The sequence below is a fragment of the Hyposmocoma kahamanoa genome, unplaced genomic scaffold (assembly GCF_003589595.1).
Source record: "Hyposmocoma kahamanoa isolate Upper Pololo Valley unplaced genomic scaffold, ASM358959v1 88, whole genome shotgun sequence".
In the NCBI taxonomy this organism is placed as follows: domain Eukaryota; kingdom Metazoa; phylum Arthropoda; class Insecta; order Lepidoptera; family Cosmopterigidae; genus Hyposmocoma; species Hyposmocoma kahamanoa.
In genome coordinates this window covers 21,882,418-21,901,654 of record NW_020654466.1, presented here as the reverse complement: position 1 = coordinate 21,901,654, position 19,237 = coordinate 21,882,418, and the positions used below count along the sequence as shown (strand labels likewise).

Genomic DNA, 19,237 nt, shown 5'->3' with positions numbered 1-19,237 from the left:
TTCCCATTTTTGTCGATTTATAAAATATAGTCAATATATCAAGAGAATTAAGATGTTTATCGTTTATAGCTTTTACTATCTTTAAAAAATATTGACATATTGAATATAATAGAATAAAAAGCTGTACAAACATACAATGTATGTTTAAAGTTTTCATATTGTTTACAATTTAATAATTTGCATAATAATATGTAAATGCATAGAATACATAAGACAAATAGTAATACACTACATTAAATTCATTTTGCAGAGAGACTTAGAAATGATAGTTAATTTTTGATCTCTGAAAATGTACAAAATATATAATGAATGTTTTAACATAGAACTTTGATATGGAAGACAGTAGCCCAAGCTAGGTAAATCCTGTACTATGGCATTGCTTTTTGTTTAATTAAACATATGTAGTTGAAAGCTTGAATTAAATAGTTTCATTGAATTAATTTGCCATGTTGGGTTTAGATCCGTGCATTTGAAACATATTTTGAAGGAGAATTTAGTACTGTTCAGGTTGGATAAAACTGCCATTGGACATAAAAAAATAAAATCAAGTCAAAATGTGACATCAGTTTTTAGTTAGTGAAAGAATTGCATGATAATCATGAAGGTGCTTAAATTTATCTATTAAAATTCCAGAGAATTTATACATAATCATAATGAGGTCGCATGTGCGTCACTCCTTGTTTATGCCTGCTAAGTTGTATTTAGAAGTGGCCTCTACATATTTATTCAAACTGGATGCGGTCAGACAATAATGTCATAATATTTCCATCCATTTATTATCTACACTCATATTCCAGTCTGACAGACAAGAAGAAAAATGCACACTACATATTTAGCGGGACACTAATTTAACAATGCAGCGTTTTTACAAAAGTTTGGTCAGTTATATTACTTTTTATTATAGGTCTTACTTGAAAATAAGAAATTAAACTGTAATTTTTTTATTGGTTTGTTTCAATTTTTAAGCAGCAATGGAGCTGCTTGTGAAAAAGTTTGTCCAGGGAAGTACTGCACTTTACATCACCAAGCAGTAATGTGAGCATCACTGAGTTAGAATTATGAAAGGTAAGGGTGAACTTATAGGCACATGGGACTTGTCAACTTGTCACACAGTGCTAGGAGTAGTGGCAATGCCCCACAGATCTTTGCGATTTAAAGCTCTGACTGGCACTTCTACTGGTATGGTCAGGCGTGTCTCTTACCACCAGATGCACAATTTGTTTGTCTTATTACTTGCTATCATAAAAAAACAGGTTTGTCGAGTGCCTTAAGGTTGATTTAAGGCTCAAATTGCACACCGTGTACAATTCATAAACTTAACTTTAAAACTTTTTTATTTGCTAAAGTTAATAAGTGTCTAATTGTTACAATAATGAATTTTCAGCTGTTTCTACTTTTTCACAAAATCTGAAATAAAATGTATATCGTTTAATTTTTGTTTTTTTTTTTTCAATAATGGTTGATAAGGCTGTAACTAAATATACATGGCACTATTTTAAAATCTCTTTGGTTTTTGTTACACTAAATGTGCCAGTGAGTGTAGCTTTATGTCATTCATCAAAAAAAGCCTAAGATATATCTAGAAAATTAAAACCTACTAGGCCGTTACAGACAATATCATTCTTCTATCAAATATAATATCAAAACAGTGTTATACCACACTACAGCAATCAATTCATTTTCAATAACTTGTAGTGAATTTTAATAAAAAAGATTATGAAGATTAATAAAGTTTATTACTTTTCCTTCGCAAACACTTTACTTAACCATAAATCATTAACCTTATATCACATAGATAACGTTACAGAACTCTTATCTTGTAAATGTTAAACATAACCAATAAACAGTCGGTTTTCGCGATTATTAATGACCCGGGCTTATCATGTACATAAACTTCATATGTACAGTGAAACTATAGCGGAAATTTCAAGCGCACTATGTAGTCAAATCAACAATATACCGTATTGTACGGTATAGCACGATGTTTATTCCTAATAGTTCCTCGAAACATCACTTTACAAAACAGAAAATATTGCTACAAACCATCACCGAAAAACTGCTTATTTAAATACTTCCAGCCCTCTGCCCGGTTATCATCCATATTTTCAGAAAGTCAGCACTTTGTTTAACAAACTAATATATCGTTATTCGATTATTAGATTAATTAACTTGATATTTTATGAACACGGCATCCACTCGTTCGAAATCAATTCGATTGACTGACTGGTCGCATATTGACTGACGTTAATGACAGTTGCTCTAGTATAGACAAGGCTATTTTCGTTTCATATTTAATTTTTTTTATTATTATGCAAGTACAAAATTAATATTTTTGGACATAGGTGATGATCGTCGAATTTTTTACATTGTTTATACAATAATTATATTTATAGTTACTTAGCGAAAATCTCGATATTGGCGAATTGCTAAAAGGATTAGCGCCAATAAGCAAAAGAAGATTTTGCTAGAAAGTAATTTTTGTGGTCACCACGGATAATGAATATAGCTAAATAATATGCAAAAAAGTGATAATGTCATTTCTACGCCTATTTTATGCCGACCCGACAGGATAATGTTACACGATATTGGAAGTCTTGTTCTGAAAGGACACAACAAAATGCGAAAAAAAAAAATTTTGATAAAAAATATTAAAAACTGCTGTACAATCTCATGCTATCACAAATGAGACAATTTGTAAATTTATGAGTTTTGAAGTAGGGGTGGATTTTTATTAATTATGACATTTATGTTGTGTTTTTAAGCTATTTTATTAAATATAGCGAACGTGCCAACTATTTTTTTTTACAGTAGTAAAAAACAAAAATAGAATTTTTTACAAAATCTCGTAAGTTTGAGTTTCAAAACGGTCACCGTCAAGATATAACGATTTCCCGAAAAAATATCAAAAACTTTAACTATTCAAGAAAAATTACAGTGTGAGGATCAGGGGTAGGGACCTGTGTCCCTTATCGAATCAAAAGTATCGATAGTGTACTCATGAGTAGTATCGCATAAAAAGTATTGTACAGTCAAGAGCGTCAAGCTTGACACTTTGTACGTTGGATTAGAGGTGGGTGATAAATAACGTCGCGATGAAAAAATCACGATGATCCGCCGTCAAACAGTATCACTGTGACTTAGGTGTTCCTCCGTTCCAATAGCTATCTCCGTCACTCACATCTCGACATAGGTATTCGATACAATGCGCGACCTCCATTCCGTGGTGACTGAGCGCGCCACTCGTTGTAGTTCTCTTCAAATCGGGCCATTCCGGCGATGGGAGTGAATGAAATAGGATCACTTTCTTTGCTCACTCACAAGTGTCGTAGGTGCTTATTACTACTAGAAAGGGCGGATGAAAAAAATCTGCGGCAGTTATTATAAACTTATTTATGAACAAAGTAAAATATTTTTGTATATTTGTTTTATTATAGGAAGAGTTGGTATTTTATATTTATGTATAATCTACTTTGTATATTCTACTAGAAATATAATTACATTACATTTTATTGCTATTTTTAACAATCCAAAGATTGGCATTAAATAAGTAAAAACAAAATTACATTAAATACAAAATCAACTTTTTGAATGGAATTGAAACTTATTACATAGGGAGCAAAAACTTAAATCATTCTATAAAAAACGGCTATAAGTATTAGAAAGAAGCCGCTCTGGCTAAAACCGTACATCGTAATGTAAGTTATAGGCGTGACAAGGTCACGGAAGTAACAGTCGTGACAAAATCACGATGATTTATCACTGTGATTTTTTTGGAACCGGAACGACAGTCACGGCGATAGAAATGTAACGCTATTCCCCATGTCTACTTTGGATCGTTGTTATCGTAAGCGGCATAGAGTTGGATTTAAATCTTAAGTGTCAAGCTTAACGTGCTCTTGACCCTGAACTCATAAAAGTATCGATACCTTGAGGTATTTACTATTACTTATATAGGTACTTTTATCCAGCAAATTTTCCCTAATTAAAGACAGAATAAAACACATGAATAACAGACTTTGATTAAATCGATAAATTCAATCAATCGTTACTTAAATTTAAAATTTTGTGTTACTTAAATTTCCCACTCCTGCTCTATAAAATCACTTAAAAACAAAAATCTATTTGGTACAGTCTGTTTCTCGTTTTTGATATTGTATTGCCTGCTTTTGAGAACAAACGTTCTGAAGAAGAAACAAACTTCGCCGGAATTGCAAGGTACTCAAATATAATGTTTGTCAGGTATGTTAATTCAAATATTTCTGATAATTTTTATTAATAATTTTGGCTTGGATACAAGTTCTTTGAGCCATGTCTTCGTTTAATTATGTTTCTGTAAATATGGCCGCCCCAAAGAGGATAGGCAATTTGAGGCGACGTAATTGGATTGACTCGAGATTCTTTAAAACGGGCCGATACGGGTATTGTAGTTCGAGATTCGTATAATTTCGCGTATTAATCTTCGATTAAGGCACAATAGCACTATCCTATTCCACTTTAAACTAGATTTCACAAAATAATTGAAAGTCAAAATAAAAACGACACTTTTCCCTCCAAAAGGTCCAGAGCGAATCCCTTCATTCTCATTCTTATAAAGAGGCAAATGGTGGCATACACTATACAGCCAAGAACACTATACATTTGTGATGAAGGTAGCCATTTAAAAAAATCGCAAGGTAGCTTGCGTTACGATATGAGGTGTCCTAAGTAGGAATTATTCGAAATGATACCTGAAAAGTATCGAGTACAAAAGTATCAGTTTCGGAAGGAAAAGTACTCGATACTTTTTCCATGCACGTATCTAATTCCATAATTCGGCTGAGACAATTACTGTCTTATAAGTAATATTTGACCAAATCGTTTGTTATTACACGGCCACACAGCAGTCTATGCACTTTGTTCTACGTTTCCATAAAATAATGATTATGATAATTAGCATTATTCTCTTGGTTTTGTAAACAACACGTGAGTAAAAGTTTTACACCTTGTTTGTCACCTCCGTCACTTTGCGATGATCACAGTCACGTCACATTACAATAATTATTGTTGAGTTGTAACGTTGACGATACTGTTCTGACTTTTTAAATACAATTCACCGAACTGAAGACGTGGTAATATGCCTTTGTAGTCTTTTTTTATAATTTTTGGGTTTTACCTTAGAGGATGGAAAAAAATAAAGAAATAGTCTAGGGAACTGAAATACTTATCGTATCAATATCATACACTAAGTATATTGTTGTGGTTTAGAACTCAGCCACGTCGACCGCGTCACTAGTAGCTGATATTATATCCTCAAGCGTGCAGGTGTTGGGCGCGATGTGAGGTGGGCCATCGTTTGAATCGCGTCGCACATACAATCCAGAGGGTCTACTCCTGGAGAACGGGAGTAGACCTCCAGGTTAGAATAGAATCATCCGAAAATTGCAACCTGAACAAATTGTCCTTATTTCAACGGCCAACTTGACTCCGAAGTCTATTTAAAAATGTCCGGATCGGCCACTGAAATTCATGTGCAGGAGGAAGTCTCTCAGAAGTTGCACCTTGTCTGAACTGGCTCAATACCTAGATTAGAGGACACATTTGACGAAACTTTTCTGGCTCCTCAGTCTCTGTTATGTCTTATGTCTCAAAATGTGATTTATGTACTAAAAACGTAGTAAATATGTTTTAAAAGTCTTAAGTTAACTATTGTAGAGTCATGGTTGTGTGTACAAATTTCCTTTGCCATGTTGTTTACTCTCTCAGTTCTTAACTTAGCATTGTATTGTTAAATAATATATTGATTTTTTTGGAGTTTGCAAAGATATTCATGAAATATAAGTAACCAATTTAGTTAAATTGATAAAAATAACAGTCTTTGCTGTTAATTATTGCTTGTGTTATAAAATTTGAGAAAAATTCTAAAAATTCGTAAAATTCTAATACTACCTTTATTTTTTTCCATCCTTGAGTAATACACGTAATGCACGTCAATTACTCTTTATGCAAAAACGTCACAATATCACCTGGTGTTAAGCAACGATGCATCGAGTATATTTCTGGTTATATACTCGACGCCACGATGTAATCGACGATGGTGCGCGTTTGTCTAAAACAGGGGTTCCCAGACTTACTTTGTCTACTGCCTACTTTGAGAATAAATTATTTTTTAGCGCCCTCATTCTTTCACCTACTTAAAAACCACTATAACTTCAAGTTAAATTAATTATTGTGAGCTATATTAGCGGAGATTAAATATTAATTCTAAACGAGACTTAAATAATATATGCTCTAACTCGCAAGAGTTAACTTGAGACCTGATCGCAGTAGTTAGTACACAACGGCGCTCAGGTCTCAAATTAACTCTTTCGGGCTACACCTGCCAATGAGAATGATTATTGAAACGCAACTTTATAGTATTCAGACAGAGTTTTTTTTTGTATTCAAAATAAAACAAACACAATTCTAATATAAAAACTAATGTGAAGGATGAATCTGATGCTAATATAATGCTAATATTAGCATTATATTAGCATCATAATAATTGGGGGCTTGATGCCGTCCAGAGGGTGCTACCGCATTTGAAATAAAAAATATAAATTGTAAATTACACTACATATATTGAATTTTTTCCTAGTGAATTTTTGCGCTAAGTTATAAAAAAATACGTGTTTTTAATTATTTTTTGTGGTGGTTGGTTGTTGAAATTTTTTTATCTTGCCTAAGTGGGCGGTGAAACAAAAAGTTTGAGCACCCTATGGTCTACGAAATGCCTATTCACTCTAGCCATGAAAAATTATAATTTTCGGGAAACACCAACACAGACAGGAGCCGATAATAATATAATCCCATTGTTCTGCGATATATTATATTCAATTCAATTCAAAGTGCTATTGTTATCAAGCTAAAGAATAATAATATTAATTTATTTAAGAGGACACTAAATCAAATGCTTTTGAAAGGTCTAAAAAACATGCATAATATACTGTTGTATTTCTGGCCGTGTACTGAACAGGCATAGAATATTTTTCGGTGGACTAACTCAGTTCTAATGAATAAATTATTTGGTGGATATTATATCCTTTATTCGAAAAAACAAATACAAAATAAATTATAATACGAAAGATGAGGAGATTAATACGATATACAGATGGAGAAACATTATAAAACAACTTATAAATTCAATAATATAATACTTATAAATATATAAGATATACTAACGTCAATGTGGAAAATACGCCTTTATCACGCAGATTGGCTGAAAGATGTATTTATTTTACACGAGCACGAGCTCAAGGACGTTGGAATTTCGTGATGCTACCTTTGCCTGTAGCTCGGATTGTGCCTACTGCCGCAATAGTTAACGCAATACTTGTTGATTCCTTTTTACAATATCAAGTCACGGAACGAACAAGTCGTGCGTCTGATGGTAAAAATAACAGTTGTAGTGCTACTCAGAGCTTTAAATCGCAACGATCTGAGGGGAATTGCCACTGCGCCCGTCACCCAGAGACGTAAATTGACAAGTCTCATTTGCCTGTAATTTCACCAGCACCCTTACCCTTCTAAACCGGAACACGGTAATGCTGACATTACTGCTTGGCGGCAGAAATTGGTAAGGTGGCAGTACTTCCCTAGGGAAGGACGAACCCTTTCACAAGGAGCTCTACTGCTACTAGCATTTTGTAGGTTATTTTTATTATTTATGGAATTCGCAGCTTCATTATAATGAGTTACAGAATAAGAATAATAAAAATAATGCATTGCGTAATCTGTTGTAGTAATAATGACCACCTATAATTCTAAATATTGTAATTTATATATAGGAATTGAAACTATTTTTCCGGATTTAAATCGCCTATATTTGTTTTTTCAAACAAACCGACGTTTCGGGCCCTTTACAGGTCCCATAGTCACGGTTGACCGTGAATCGTAAAAACCTAAGAACTCGATATGTAATTTATATTCTAAATATTATTACCGGAAAATGCACAAAACCAGATTCATCCCTTTTTTTGTAACCCTTAGAGGTGGAATATTAAGATAGGCGATATAGAATTGTTAAAACCGACAAATGTTAATTAGTTACTATTTTCGAATTCCGGATTTCCGGGTGAAAGAAACTCCTCTCTTCATTCTATTTATGAAGATAAATGGCCTTACCCACAAGGCCGCCAAAAATGGCACTTTTTCGTGATGTTTAAGCGTTCGTTGTGGACAGTTGTTTTCGGGGCTTCTAACACAAGTAACTTCTACTTACAAGTAGCCCCAACAATGGATACTGTAATTACTTTTATCTAGTAAATAAATGTTTTTTTTTTTTTTTTTTTTAAGTTGGACCAGTCGTTGTGACGTTTTTAAGGGAGACCTATGTTCAGCAGTGAACGTCTTTCGGCTGAAACGACGATGATGATTTATATACTTCAATTTAATACGTAAACAGTAAAAAAGTAATTGAGGAAATAAATTAATTAAACCTATCAACATTTTACACGCACGCATTTTAATATAATGTTTTATTTAGCATGAATTAAAAAATAAAATTGTATACACGTTGCTAAAATATCTAAACCCTGATTGGAGAACCACAAATTACACCCAAACTCACGAAAGAAATATGTCATACAAATATTTCTCCCGACCCGGTGATCGAACTCGGGATCTCTGCGTGGCAGACAGGCATGGTTGGTAACCGTTCGGCCATTATACAAATATTGACTATTTTGTCAAAAATGGTGTAAATTTAATAGCAACAAGTTCGAATTATGGAGCCTGTAAGCCTTACACACACTTTTTTTTTTATATAATTTAAATTCAGTCTCTTGCAGATTTTACAACTTATTATATTTAATTACCTATCGATTAGTTTTCTAGTATATTGTTCTTCTTGTTTAAGTGTAGCACCAACCTGTTGTGTTTTTTTTTCTGTTTGGCCCAATGGTTGATTGGTAGAGAATGCCTTATGGCATTAAGTCCGCCATTTGTACTTCAGTGTATTGTACAATAAAGTTTAAATAAATAAATAATATATATAGTATAATAGATCTATATTTGTATTAAAAATAGTTAACTATGCAAAGAAATAAGTTTAATATTATTATACGCCTAGTCATACTTATGGTTCTATATATAATTAGAATAATGTTTATTATATCGTAACACTCAAGTTGTTTATGTTTTTGTTTATTGTTCAGGTTAGTGCAAAAACACTTTTCACGGCTAAGCTTTTCTTTAATTTTTCATTGAATAAAATTAATAGAACGTGCAAGTGTAGGTTTCAATTGTAAGAATACGAGATTGAAACTCAGATTTAAAATCAACTCTATTACGTTTACGATAAGAACAATCGAAAGTCAGCGTTTGATGTTCATTTGACTGTGTCATACATATCATGATGTCACATCTCAAACTTTAGTAGATTTAATAATATCACGGTATATTTTGTGTGTGTATATTATTAAATTTATTTCATGACCTTGGATTCAAGTCATTCAGTTCTTTTTCTTTGGGTCGCCAGCGCGATTTTAAATAGGTACGTACATCATGAATTACAGCCGGTAATGCATTAGAGATTTAGAATGTTCAGACCGGCAATGGAGTAAGCTACAACACCTTACCCTTTCATTTGTTCTTATACATCAATGTATGTACGTACATACATATATGAAACCGTGCAGCGCCTCGTGCCGATAATAAGAAAAGAAACAGAAGGCGCATCGTTCATTCATTTCATTACTAATGATTAATTCGCGTACATTACATCACGACCTTGACCGATTACATAACAAAATACAGCATCATAAACACTACCTAATAAATAGTTTTATATCTGCCAATTTTCTCTAAGTAGGTATCGTTTAAACGAGGAAGTGTCTGTTTAGGAATGTCACGCCTATTAGGTAAGTGCGCACGTACATAAATATTTGTGATCGAACCCACGAAATGGAAAACAATTAGAAGATTACAACGTAAAAACAAGTGCGCCTGGAACAGACGGGCCTGTATAGTAGGGCTAGGTTAATTGAAAAGCGAAAGTAAGTACGTCAGTGGATCACGGCGGACATTTTGAATCACCGTGCAAACCAGGGGTTCCCAAACTTATTTTGTCTACTGCCCACTTTGAGAATAAATTATTTTAAAAACAACTATAACTTCAAATTAAATTAATTATTGTGAACTATATTAGCGGAGATTAAACATTCATTCTAAACGAGATTTAAATAATATATGCTATAACCCGCAAGACTTAACTTGAGACCTGAGCGCAGTAGTTAGTACACAACGGCGCTCAGGTCTCAAATTAACTCTTACGGGCTACACCTGCCAATGAGAATGATTATTGAAACGTAACTTTATAGTATTCAGACAGAGTATCTTTTATTAAAAAAAAACAAACATACCTAATCGATTCTAATATATAAAAACTAATGTGAAGGATGAATCTGATGCTGAGTATTATGCTTCTTCTCTAGGTCTTGAAAGTATGCTACATTCTTGTCTTTCTTATCTGGATGCATTTTATTCAAATGATCTTGCAGTCTTGAAGGCTTCATTGCTTCATTCGAAAATGTTTTTAGACATAGAAGGCGCAAAGGCGACGATGGGTTTGTAAGATTTACAATGAATCCGAATTTAATATATTCCGCACAGTATTGCCGCCTCTTCTTTTTTTACTTCCGACATTGTTTTATTTTGAGAAATACATAAGTAAGTGTTGAACTTAAATACAGCTTATCTATTACGCGCGAAACCGCAAATGGAAATAAAATAAATATTACGTTGTTTATATAGGATTGCATAAGTAGCGCACACCGACAGGAATAAGACAAACACGCATAAACTCGTTTATCTCATTCGACGCTCAATCGTGCTCAACAAATAAGAACTAGTATTCTATGAACCAGCCAATCGATATAGTAATGCACAAATCGGGTTATTTAACAAAAACTTGTTAAAACATGATTGCCCGAGGTCTATTATCAACGAAAATTACCTATCTAGGAATACTAATAACTATTAAAATGCGAATCTGTGTCTGTTGCCTTTTCATTTGTTTGTTTGTGTCTACTTTCATTTCGAAACGGAGCGATCGATTGACATGATTTTTATTTTATTTATTCAATAAAACAGGACATATATGAACTACACGGAGAGAAATATCGAACCGAGGTAGTTTGAGCAATCGCTTAATTAATATTAATTGATGTTCACAAGTTGTAGTCGAGAGTCGAGAGCTCAGTCGGTGTCTAAGAGTCTTCCTAGTGAAATCACAAATCTCCCCCTAAGCCTCTACACAACGCCCCCATTTTTTTCTGGGTCTCTTACCTTTAAGCCTGTAGCGCCCACATGGGGGCGTTATCGCCCACTTTGGGAAAGGCTGGTTACCAAAAAGACTATATAGCAAAAAGAAAACAATGTTAGTATATTTTTTTAATATTGGTTTACGGCATAGGATTAAATCCATCAATCTTCATTTTTTTTGTTTTGAATTAAATGACTATTTATTAATTTTTTCTTGCCTCTTCGTGTTAAGCGTTTCAGCCACTTACAAGGTTTTTTTACTTTTATCTTTAAAACGAGGAAACATATAAAAAGGAAATTTGGAAGTGGGATTAGGAAAATAGAGATAGAAAGAAAAAAGGCAGAATTTGTCATTTCGTGTAATTAACACGTTTGTTATATTGTTGACGTAAAGATTAGTAGGTGGATAAGTGACGATAGACTGATTGCAAAATAATTAGCGCGATCCACCCAACGCACACTTTTCTATACGATAAACAACTAGGTATTTATACAGTTTTGTTTGCAAGCGGAAATTGTATGTAACCTCGTCCCTCATTGTTGACCTTTTCTTTTGTGAAACACTTTTTATTGAAGCGCATCGAGTGGAGCTTTCTTGGCATTCACTCAAATTGAACGATCTGCGGCCGGAATTACTCCGTCGTTCCTCAACCGATATTGCATGAAAGAAACTAGCGTAATAATACAATCAAGGCGCAGTACTAACTTTTAATTACAATGTGTGACCTGTGATAAAAATGGTGGTCAAAGGTTTAGGCTATGGGAATAAAAATAATTTTTGTTTTTTTTTTAAATTATTGTCCTGTACTTAAGTCTACAGTGGATGTCGTAGTCTACAATCGATGCAATCGCGAGTTTGTATCGTTGCAGCCGCGCGTTTGTATCAATCCAATCGCCGTGTGCAGCCACCACTCTAAACGGCGCAACGACTTAGCTGATAGAACATATACGAGTATTAGCAGAAATTTAGCGTTAGTAGTGTACCTATGGAAAATATTCCGAGGTATACTACATAATGCAATGCTGTTAGGAATATTAGGATTGTGTGTTCCTGATAAGTACGTGGAGCGACGTCGCCGGCCGCCGCTGTTACTGGTGCCACATGAGAGGACCAATCTATTGGCTGAGTGTCCGCTGACGCGCGCGTTGAGGACACTGAATAAAATAGCAAATACGGTCGACCTATTCCACTGTTCTCTGAGTGAATTCACGAAGATAGCGCTTTACATATTATGTTATAGTTAGATATAGGTAGTTATAGTTATTGCTGGTCTATTGTATTGGGTATAACCTGTAAAAATAGATTAAGTGTGGAAATAAATAAAAATTATGTATGAGTATCGCAAGCAGACGCGCGCATCAATGCTATAATAAAACACCTGGCCTTTTGGTAATATTTTTTTATCATTTGCACGTGTTGTACGACGCTGTAACTTGGTGATTTGTCTCTGAAAAATAAGTAACAAATTTGACAAAAGCAGCTTCGACAACATGGCCGCTATGAATTGTCAAAATCTACCCGCCCTTAGATGGAAAACCCATTAATGTGAAATTTGATTGCTCTAAGTAAGCGATCCATAACAGTTGCGGTGCCACTCAAAGCTTTAAATCATAAACATCTGAGGGGCACTGTCATTGCGCCCGACACTCTGAGACATAACTTGACAAGATCCATGTTCCTGCAGCTCCCTTACCTTTCGAAACCAGAAGGCAGTAATGCTCACACTACTGCTTGGAGACATAAATAGGTAAGATCGCAGTACTTTCCTAGACGAACTCATTCACAAGATGCTCTACTGCTATAAAAGGAGATCTACTTTAATAACGATGGCAAGCATTATAATGTATGCCATCGGCACAATAAAAAGAAGTCTTTCTCTTGAAAAGTGTTATTTTGCAGATGTGGCCTTGTTTCAATAAGAGTCCGAAGCGTCGTCTTTTTTCCGGCTTCTTTATAAATAATTATGGATTAGATCGGTTATAAACGAAGCGACAAATCAATTCGTAAGTTGACCTCAATTTAATACCTTTCATTGTTGTGTCGTGTCCTTGTCCTAAAATAAGTCCAGCTGCATAATTTATAATATGTTTCACAGACTATACTCTTTTCAACGTTAAGAATATACTTATGACAAAAGCGTATCTATGAAATTTCGTAATTATCGAGGATCGAGTATATAACCAGAAATAGAGACGAAATAAGGGCTTTAAATTCTCATTCTGGTAACTCATCAGTGATACATTACTTATAAATACACACATCAACACTGTCTAGGGATATTTTAGTTTTCATGGATTGCAAAGAAACTACAAAAAAGTTCTTGAAACGTTCTTATATCAAAATGCGCAGAATTTTATAATCTGACCATTAAAAAGTCTTTTTATATTTATTTTTAATGACTTTTATCGTAAAAATCATAGGTCAATGGTAAATGTTAAATGAAACAATTAATGAGTTACAAAATAAAATTTAATAATCTGTAAAAGCACCTCGGATGTTTATAATTGTTCAAACCCAAAATGAGGCTATCAATATCTCCTTGCGGGATAAGGACCCAGGTTCGACGAAGATGCATAAAAAGTTTTCTGTCACCAGATTTTCGGGAAAATTTCGTATAGCCCTTCATTGAAGCACGTCCCACGCGTGCTCAATCGGATTTAAATCCTGGGACTGGGCGGGCTTGTCCAATATCTCAACATTATGTTGCTGCACCTATTGACTTACTATTCGAGCTGTGTGAGGGCGAGCATTATCATGCATAGGCATAAAGTCCTGACCCATCTGCAACCGATGTGATTGGACTACAGGTTCCAGCTCATTATGATATTTTGCGGCAGTTAAATTGCCTTGTCCGCAAATGAGGTCAGATCTCCCTGTTAGGCGTATTCCTGCCCATATTATAATTGTTCCACCTTGATATGGATGGACTTTCTGGGGATTTTGCAGGCGTCTCGTACGTCCAGGTGTTCGCCAAACGTGTATTCTTCGTGTGTTTGGATGGAAGTCGAACCGAGATCATACGAGTCGATTGTTTCAAGCCAAATGTGAAATGAGATTGCCTGGTCGTAGAGCTGGAACCCGAAGTGGTCTACAATCATGTAGGTTGACTTCGTGCAGTCTCCTCCTTACAGTTTGGTCGCTCACTAGGACCTGGTGTTCCGATTGAAGCTTTAAAATCAATTGCCTGGCCGTAACTTAGATTGTGTCTTTACTGTAAGTTGTAGAAATCGGTCGTGGCTTGCAGTAGTCACCCGACTATTCCCTGTGTGCCGGACAACCACATCGCCAGTGTCTCGGTAGCGAGATCACAATTTTGACATGACGCTTCGACTGGTGCCAATGGCATCAGTGTCATTGCACTGGATCGCGCCGGCTTCTAGCATGCCTACGGCTCTCAACATCTCTTCTTTAGCTAAATGTCGGCGTTCCATAGTATAGAAACAACCACCAGTAATAATGCAGTTAATGAAATTGTGAAAAAAAAATTGAATTCCATTTAAAAACAATTTAATCTTTAAGACACACAGAGGAAAATAAACTATCGTAACAATATTAACAAAATGCTATCGCATCCGTCGTTCTTTTGTTTTAAATTTGAATTTAGAATACAGAAAAAATGTGCCAGGAACAAATTGACGTTTAAATCTTTTTATTATGATCACTTTTAGAGTTATTCTAATAAACGTGAAATATCCCTAGACAGTGTTGATGTGTGTATCAACTCTCGTTTGCACTGAAACACAGCAGGCCAACAACTGACCTGTGTGTACGTCTCCTTATATTCCAAAAATATTCCGTATTTATTGTAATAAAGATAATATCTCTAACAATGCTGTGCTGTTCTATTCGGTGGTGTGGGACAAACAGCAAAACATCTAATTACAAAACAAACAGAATCAAATTCCATCGGTAATTAAATATTAAATATGTAATTTTGCAATTATCGTCCATAATAGCAAAGCTCAAGTTAACTGGTTGAATTGAAGTGAAACAATTGACGACACCCGTCAATTGTTTCGAATTCGGGCTGACCAATTGGAGCGCAGTTGTCACAGTAATGATATGGCAGAATAGTTTTCAAAAATTTTGCTCCGATTTCGATATTTATGAAGTCGACATGTAACGAAATTATTCAAGTCGATTTCTCCGTTGTGTAGGCTTTGCTCTTATCAAATAAAATGAAAAAGAAATAAATTTGAAAAATATGGTTTACTGTTCCGCAGAGGTCGCACGTTACCCCCTTTCTTGATACCTAATATAACGTTGAAAATGTTAATGTGCTAAATCAATTAAAACTCTTGTTTACTTTATTTATAAACTATCGTTGTTCAACGTATAGGTACATACCATCGAGTATATAACCAGAAATAGAGACGAAATAAGGGCCATATATTCCTGGTAATACATTAGCGATACAACTCTTATAAATATCAACTCTCGTTTGCACTGAAATATAGACAGGCCAGCTACTGACCTGTGTGAACGTCTCCGTATATTCCAAAAAATATTATGTATTTATTGTAATAAAGATAATATCTCTAACAATGCCGTGCTGTTCTATTCGGTGACATGGGAAAAACAGCAAAACATCTAATTACAAAACAAACGGAATCACATTTCATCGGTAATTAAATATTAAATATGTAATTTTGCAATTTTCATCAATTATAGCAAAACTCAAGTTAACTGGTCTATTTGAAGTGAAACATGTGACGACCCATTGACGACACCCGTCAATTGTTTCGAACTTGGGCTAGCCAATCGGAGCGCAGTTGTCACAGTAATGATATGGCAGAATAGTTTTCAAACAAATTAAATGACATTTCGTCTCTATTTCCGGTTATATACTCGATGGTACATACATTGTTTTTGAACGAATTCAAATTACGATTAAAACTTCTGCATAAATAAAAACGATTGTTCTAATAAATCGAATCGGTAACGCATTAGGACATCACTAATTGATCCGTTGTCGAGCTGTCAAAAGTACATTAAATGGTTGGACGGATTATGGTCTACTTATAATAGATCCTGTAGCTGTACTGCAGACAGCATAATCACACGGATCGTCAGAGACTCGTAAAGGAAATTGCAGCCTACGTGCTTTGCCCGCGCCGCTATCTCCATCCGGGGAATTAACCCTGCAACTGTGAATTTGTGCTATAATATTATTACAGAACATAATATTAATTATTTACTGTAGATAATAGATGAATAATGGACAGTCGCAGCTTCGACTGCTAGACATGATACACGTTCATACTTTAAACGCGCAACATGTAGTTTCCTTTTGCTTATCGTTAACCTAACATACGTGCCTCTGCTGGGCCTGGGTCTTTTCTAGGAAAATAACGCACACACTCATTCAGCACTAGGGAAACCCTGTATCATATACACATAGACAACTATAAATTACACACAAACTCACTAGAGAAATAAATGTAGGACATCATACAAATGTTTCTTCCGGCCCAAGAATCGAACTTCTAAAGTCAAAGTCAAACAATCTTTGTTTCATAGTAAGCTAATGGCACTTGAAATCGTCATATTGATTTAACTCTACTGTTCATTCGTAAGGCAGATTCCCCGAGAAGAATGAGCAAGAAACTCTAGGGGTTGTTCTTTATACATTTGAATACATTTATCATTTACAGTATTTGTTTCAAGCATCATAGATTGAGACTACCTGCAAGATCTAAACGGATCACTTTCCTTTAACTTCCTATTTTTGTACTTTAGTCACTATTGTATTTTAACTGTAATGTTATGTGTAATAATAGTTATTTGTTATGCAAGGCTGCAAAGTTGTTGTTTAACGTGAGTGTTTGTATGGAAACCTAAGGAAGCGAAGGAAGCTAAGATTGAACCACGAGGGAAGAGAGTGATTAAAAAAACAGTTCTTTTTTATTCAAAGATAAAGTTTATCTTCGGATGCGTTTTGAATTTACACCTCAAAATCTTTTATTCTCGCTTGTACTTATATTTTGGGTGATTAAGTGATTATTGGAATTGTTTTAGTTCTTAAACGAATTAAAATAATTTAATAAACACAATCACTTATAGCTTGTGAGTGGCACAACTGTTATAGACAGGCGTGTCACTTGCCACCAGGCTCACTTTATTACTCGTGAAAGTGCAACACAAATATGTAATCTTTTTTCAATGACTCGTTCTCGTCACCATTGTGTCATTACGTTCACATACTTGCGGTAAAAATAGAGTGTTTGACATCATTCTGTGTCCTTCACGGACGTAAGAAAAAAGAGTACCTATGTAAAGTATACAAGAGTTATCAAGAATTATGTAGGTAAGTAAAAGTATTTAGTATGTATATGAAACTTTATGAAAACGTTGAGTTATTTAAACTGGTATTATTCTGTAAACAATTTTTTTTACAGCTATACTAACTGTATGAACAAATGATTTGGTCTATTCGTCCTTGGAAAAAAATAATGACCCAATAAGGTGTCCTAGTACACGATAAAGATTTTTGAAAAGTCTGTTTGCTGGACAACACCATTATTTTCACTAAGGATATTTGTGCCCTTGCCGCGGTGGAGCTTATTAGGTCAATAAAGATGATATAAGAGCTTGGCTGGAGACAATCTACTAGTTGCCCACCCGCCTGTTTCGATTATGTACAATTTCGCGCGCGAAGGCGTCCAATTTCTTCGTTCGCGCCTTTATGGAAAATGTTAATTGTGAAATAAATAATTCTTTTACATTAATCCTTTTCTTTTGAACACGTCTTTTTTGCGCAAAGAATTGATAAAAAAATAATTGTAACTTTTTTATTAAAAAGAAAACTGACCTCATAAGTTCGTGGAATTACATCTATTTGCCAAGTTTTATTAAAATCGGTTACCGGAAAGTGCACGAAACCAGATCCATTCCCTAGTTTGCTACTCTTAGAGGTGGACATTTTCTTCTAATTGAAATGGGACCAACGAAAAAAGAATTATCAAAATCGGTTCACAAAGTTATTGCGTAACACAATGCGTAATACAAAAAAAAAACTCCAGTCGAATTGAGAACCTTCAACACGCGGAGATTCTTCCAGAAATGGCGGGTTTTAGTAGTTACATTTTTTACACGAATTAATTTTTAGTTTATGTATATTACGTTGTGCGTTTCTTGATTATTTGTTACCATTAAGCCGATGACTGTAAAGCCAATGGTTTATAAGTAAATAAATTAAAAACCTCCTAACTTTTTTGAAATCGTTTAAAAGAAAATCCATGACTTTCGAGGATTATGTTAGGGCACATTGATTGTTCTACGTAAGAATGCGTAGCCGTACAAGGCGTCACTATCTTAGGGTGCTACCGCACGGACTGCGATGTGCTGTTAATATGTGCGGTTGTGACTTCTACTATACGGAGTGACTGCAGTCGTGTGATGGCGTATGCAATAGGTGGGGGTTGACAAATTAAAACGGAGGATTTCGATACTGGTATGTTTATTTCTTTAACAAATATGATCAAAGGCGACAATCTTCATTCTAAAGTAGTTCTCAAATATGTTTTCGTTTTGTCTTAAATTCGGATACATCACACAGTATATACAAATCATCTTCTGCATATCGACATAACAATAATGGATCTATTTTCGTTGCATGTTTTCGTTTTTGGCGTCGCTTACACTGCCAGCGGCGCCGTAATAATATCAAAAGAAGTAACGTCTATGCTTTGACTAGTTGAATATGCTGACTGCGCGATGCAGTCCGTTTGATAGCAGCCTTTAGGGTGGACTACGCTGCACGCTTCTGTACTGCCCATATTTAACGCGGATTTTATATAAAAAATAAAATAAAAATGTTGTTGTCAGACACCACAGAAATGTCAATAGTTTGTTAGTAGTAGTGGTAGTAGTAACCTTATGCTAGGTATTTAAATAACTATTGATAATAGGTATATAAATACTTTAGAAATTAAAATCCTCACAGTCAAAATGTCAAAA

General features: G+C 34.6%; 1 protein-coding gene across 3 annotated transcripts in view; it reads right to left on the bottom strand.

Annotated features, from left to right (window-relative positions):
* The window catches only part of LOC113235777 (6-phosphofructo-2-kinase/fructose-2,6-bisphosphatase), a 78,056-nt gene that overhangs the window by 29,497 nt on the left and 29,322 nt on the right, over nucleotides 1-19,237 (bottom strand). The window contains exon 1 of one of the 3 annotated variants that reach the window (XM_026471676.1): nucleotides 2,044-2,127. The exons of the other annotated variants lie outside the window; for them this stretch is intronic. Within the exon in view, the coding sequence (XP_026327461.1) occupies nucleotides 2,044-2,101 (58 nt within the window). The 5' untranslated portion in view covers nucleotides 2,102-2,127. Of the gene's footprint in view, nucleotides 1-2,043; nucleotides 2,128-19,237 lie in introns of those variants that run through there. 3 annotated transcript variants of the gene reach the window in all.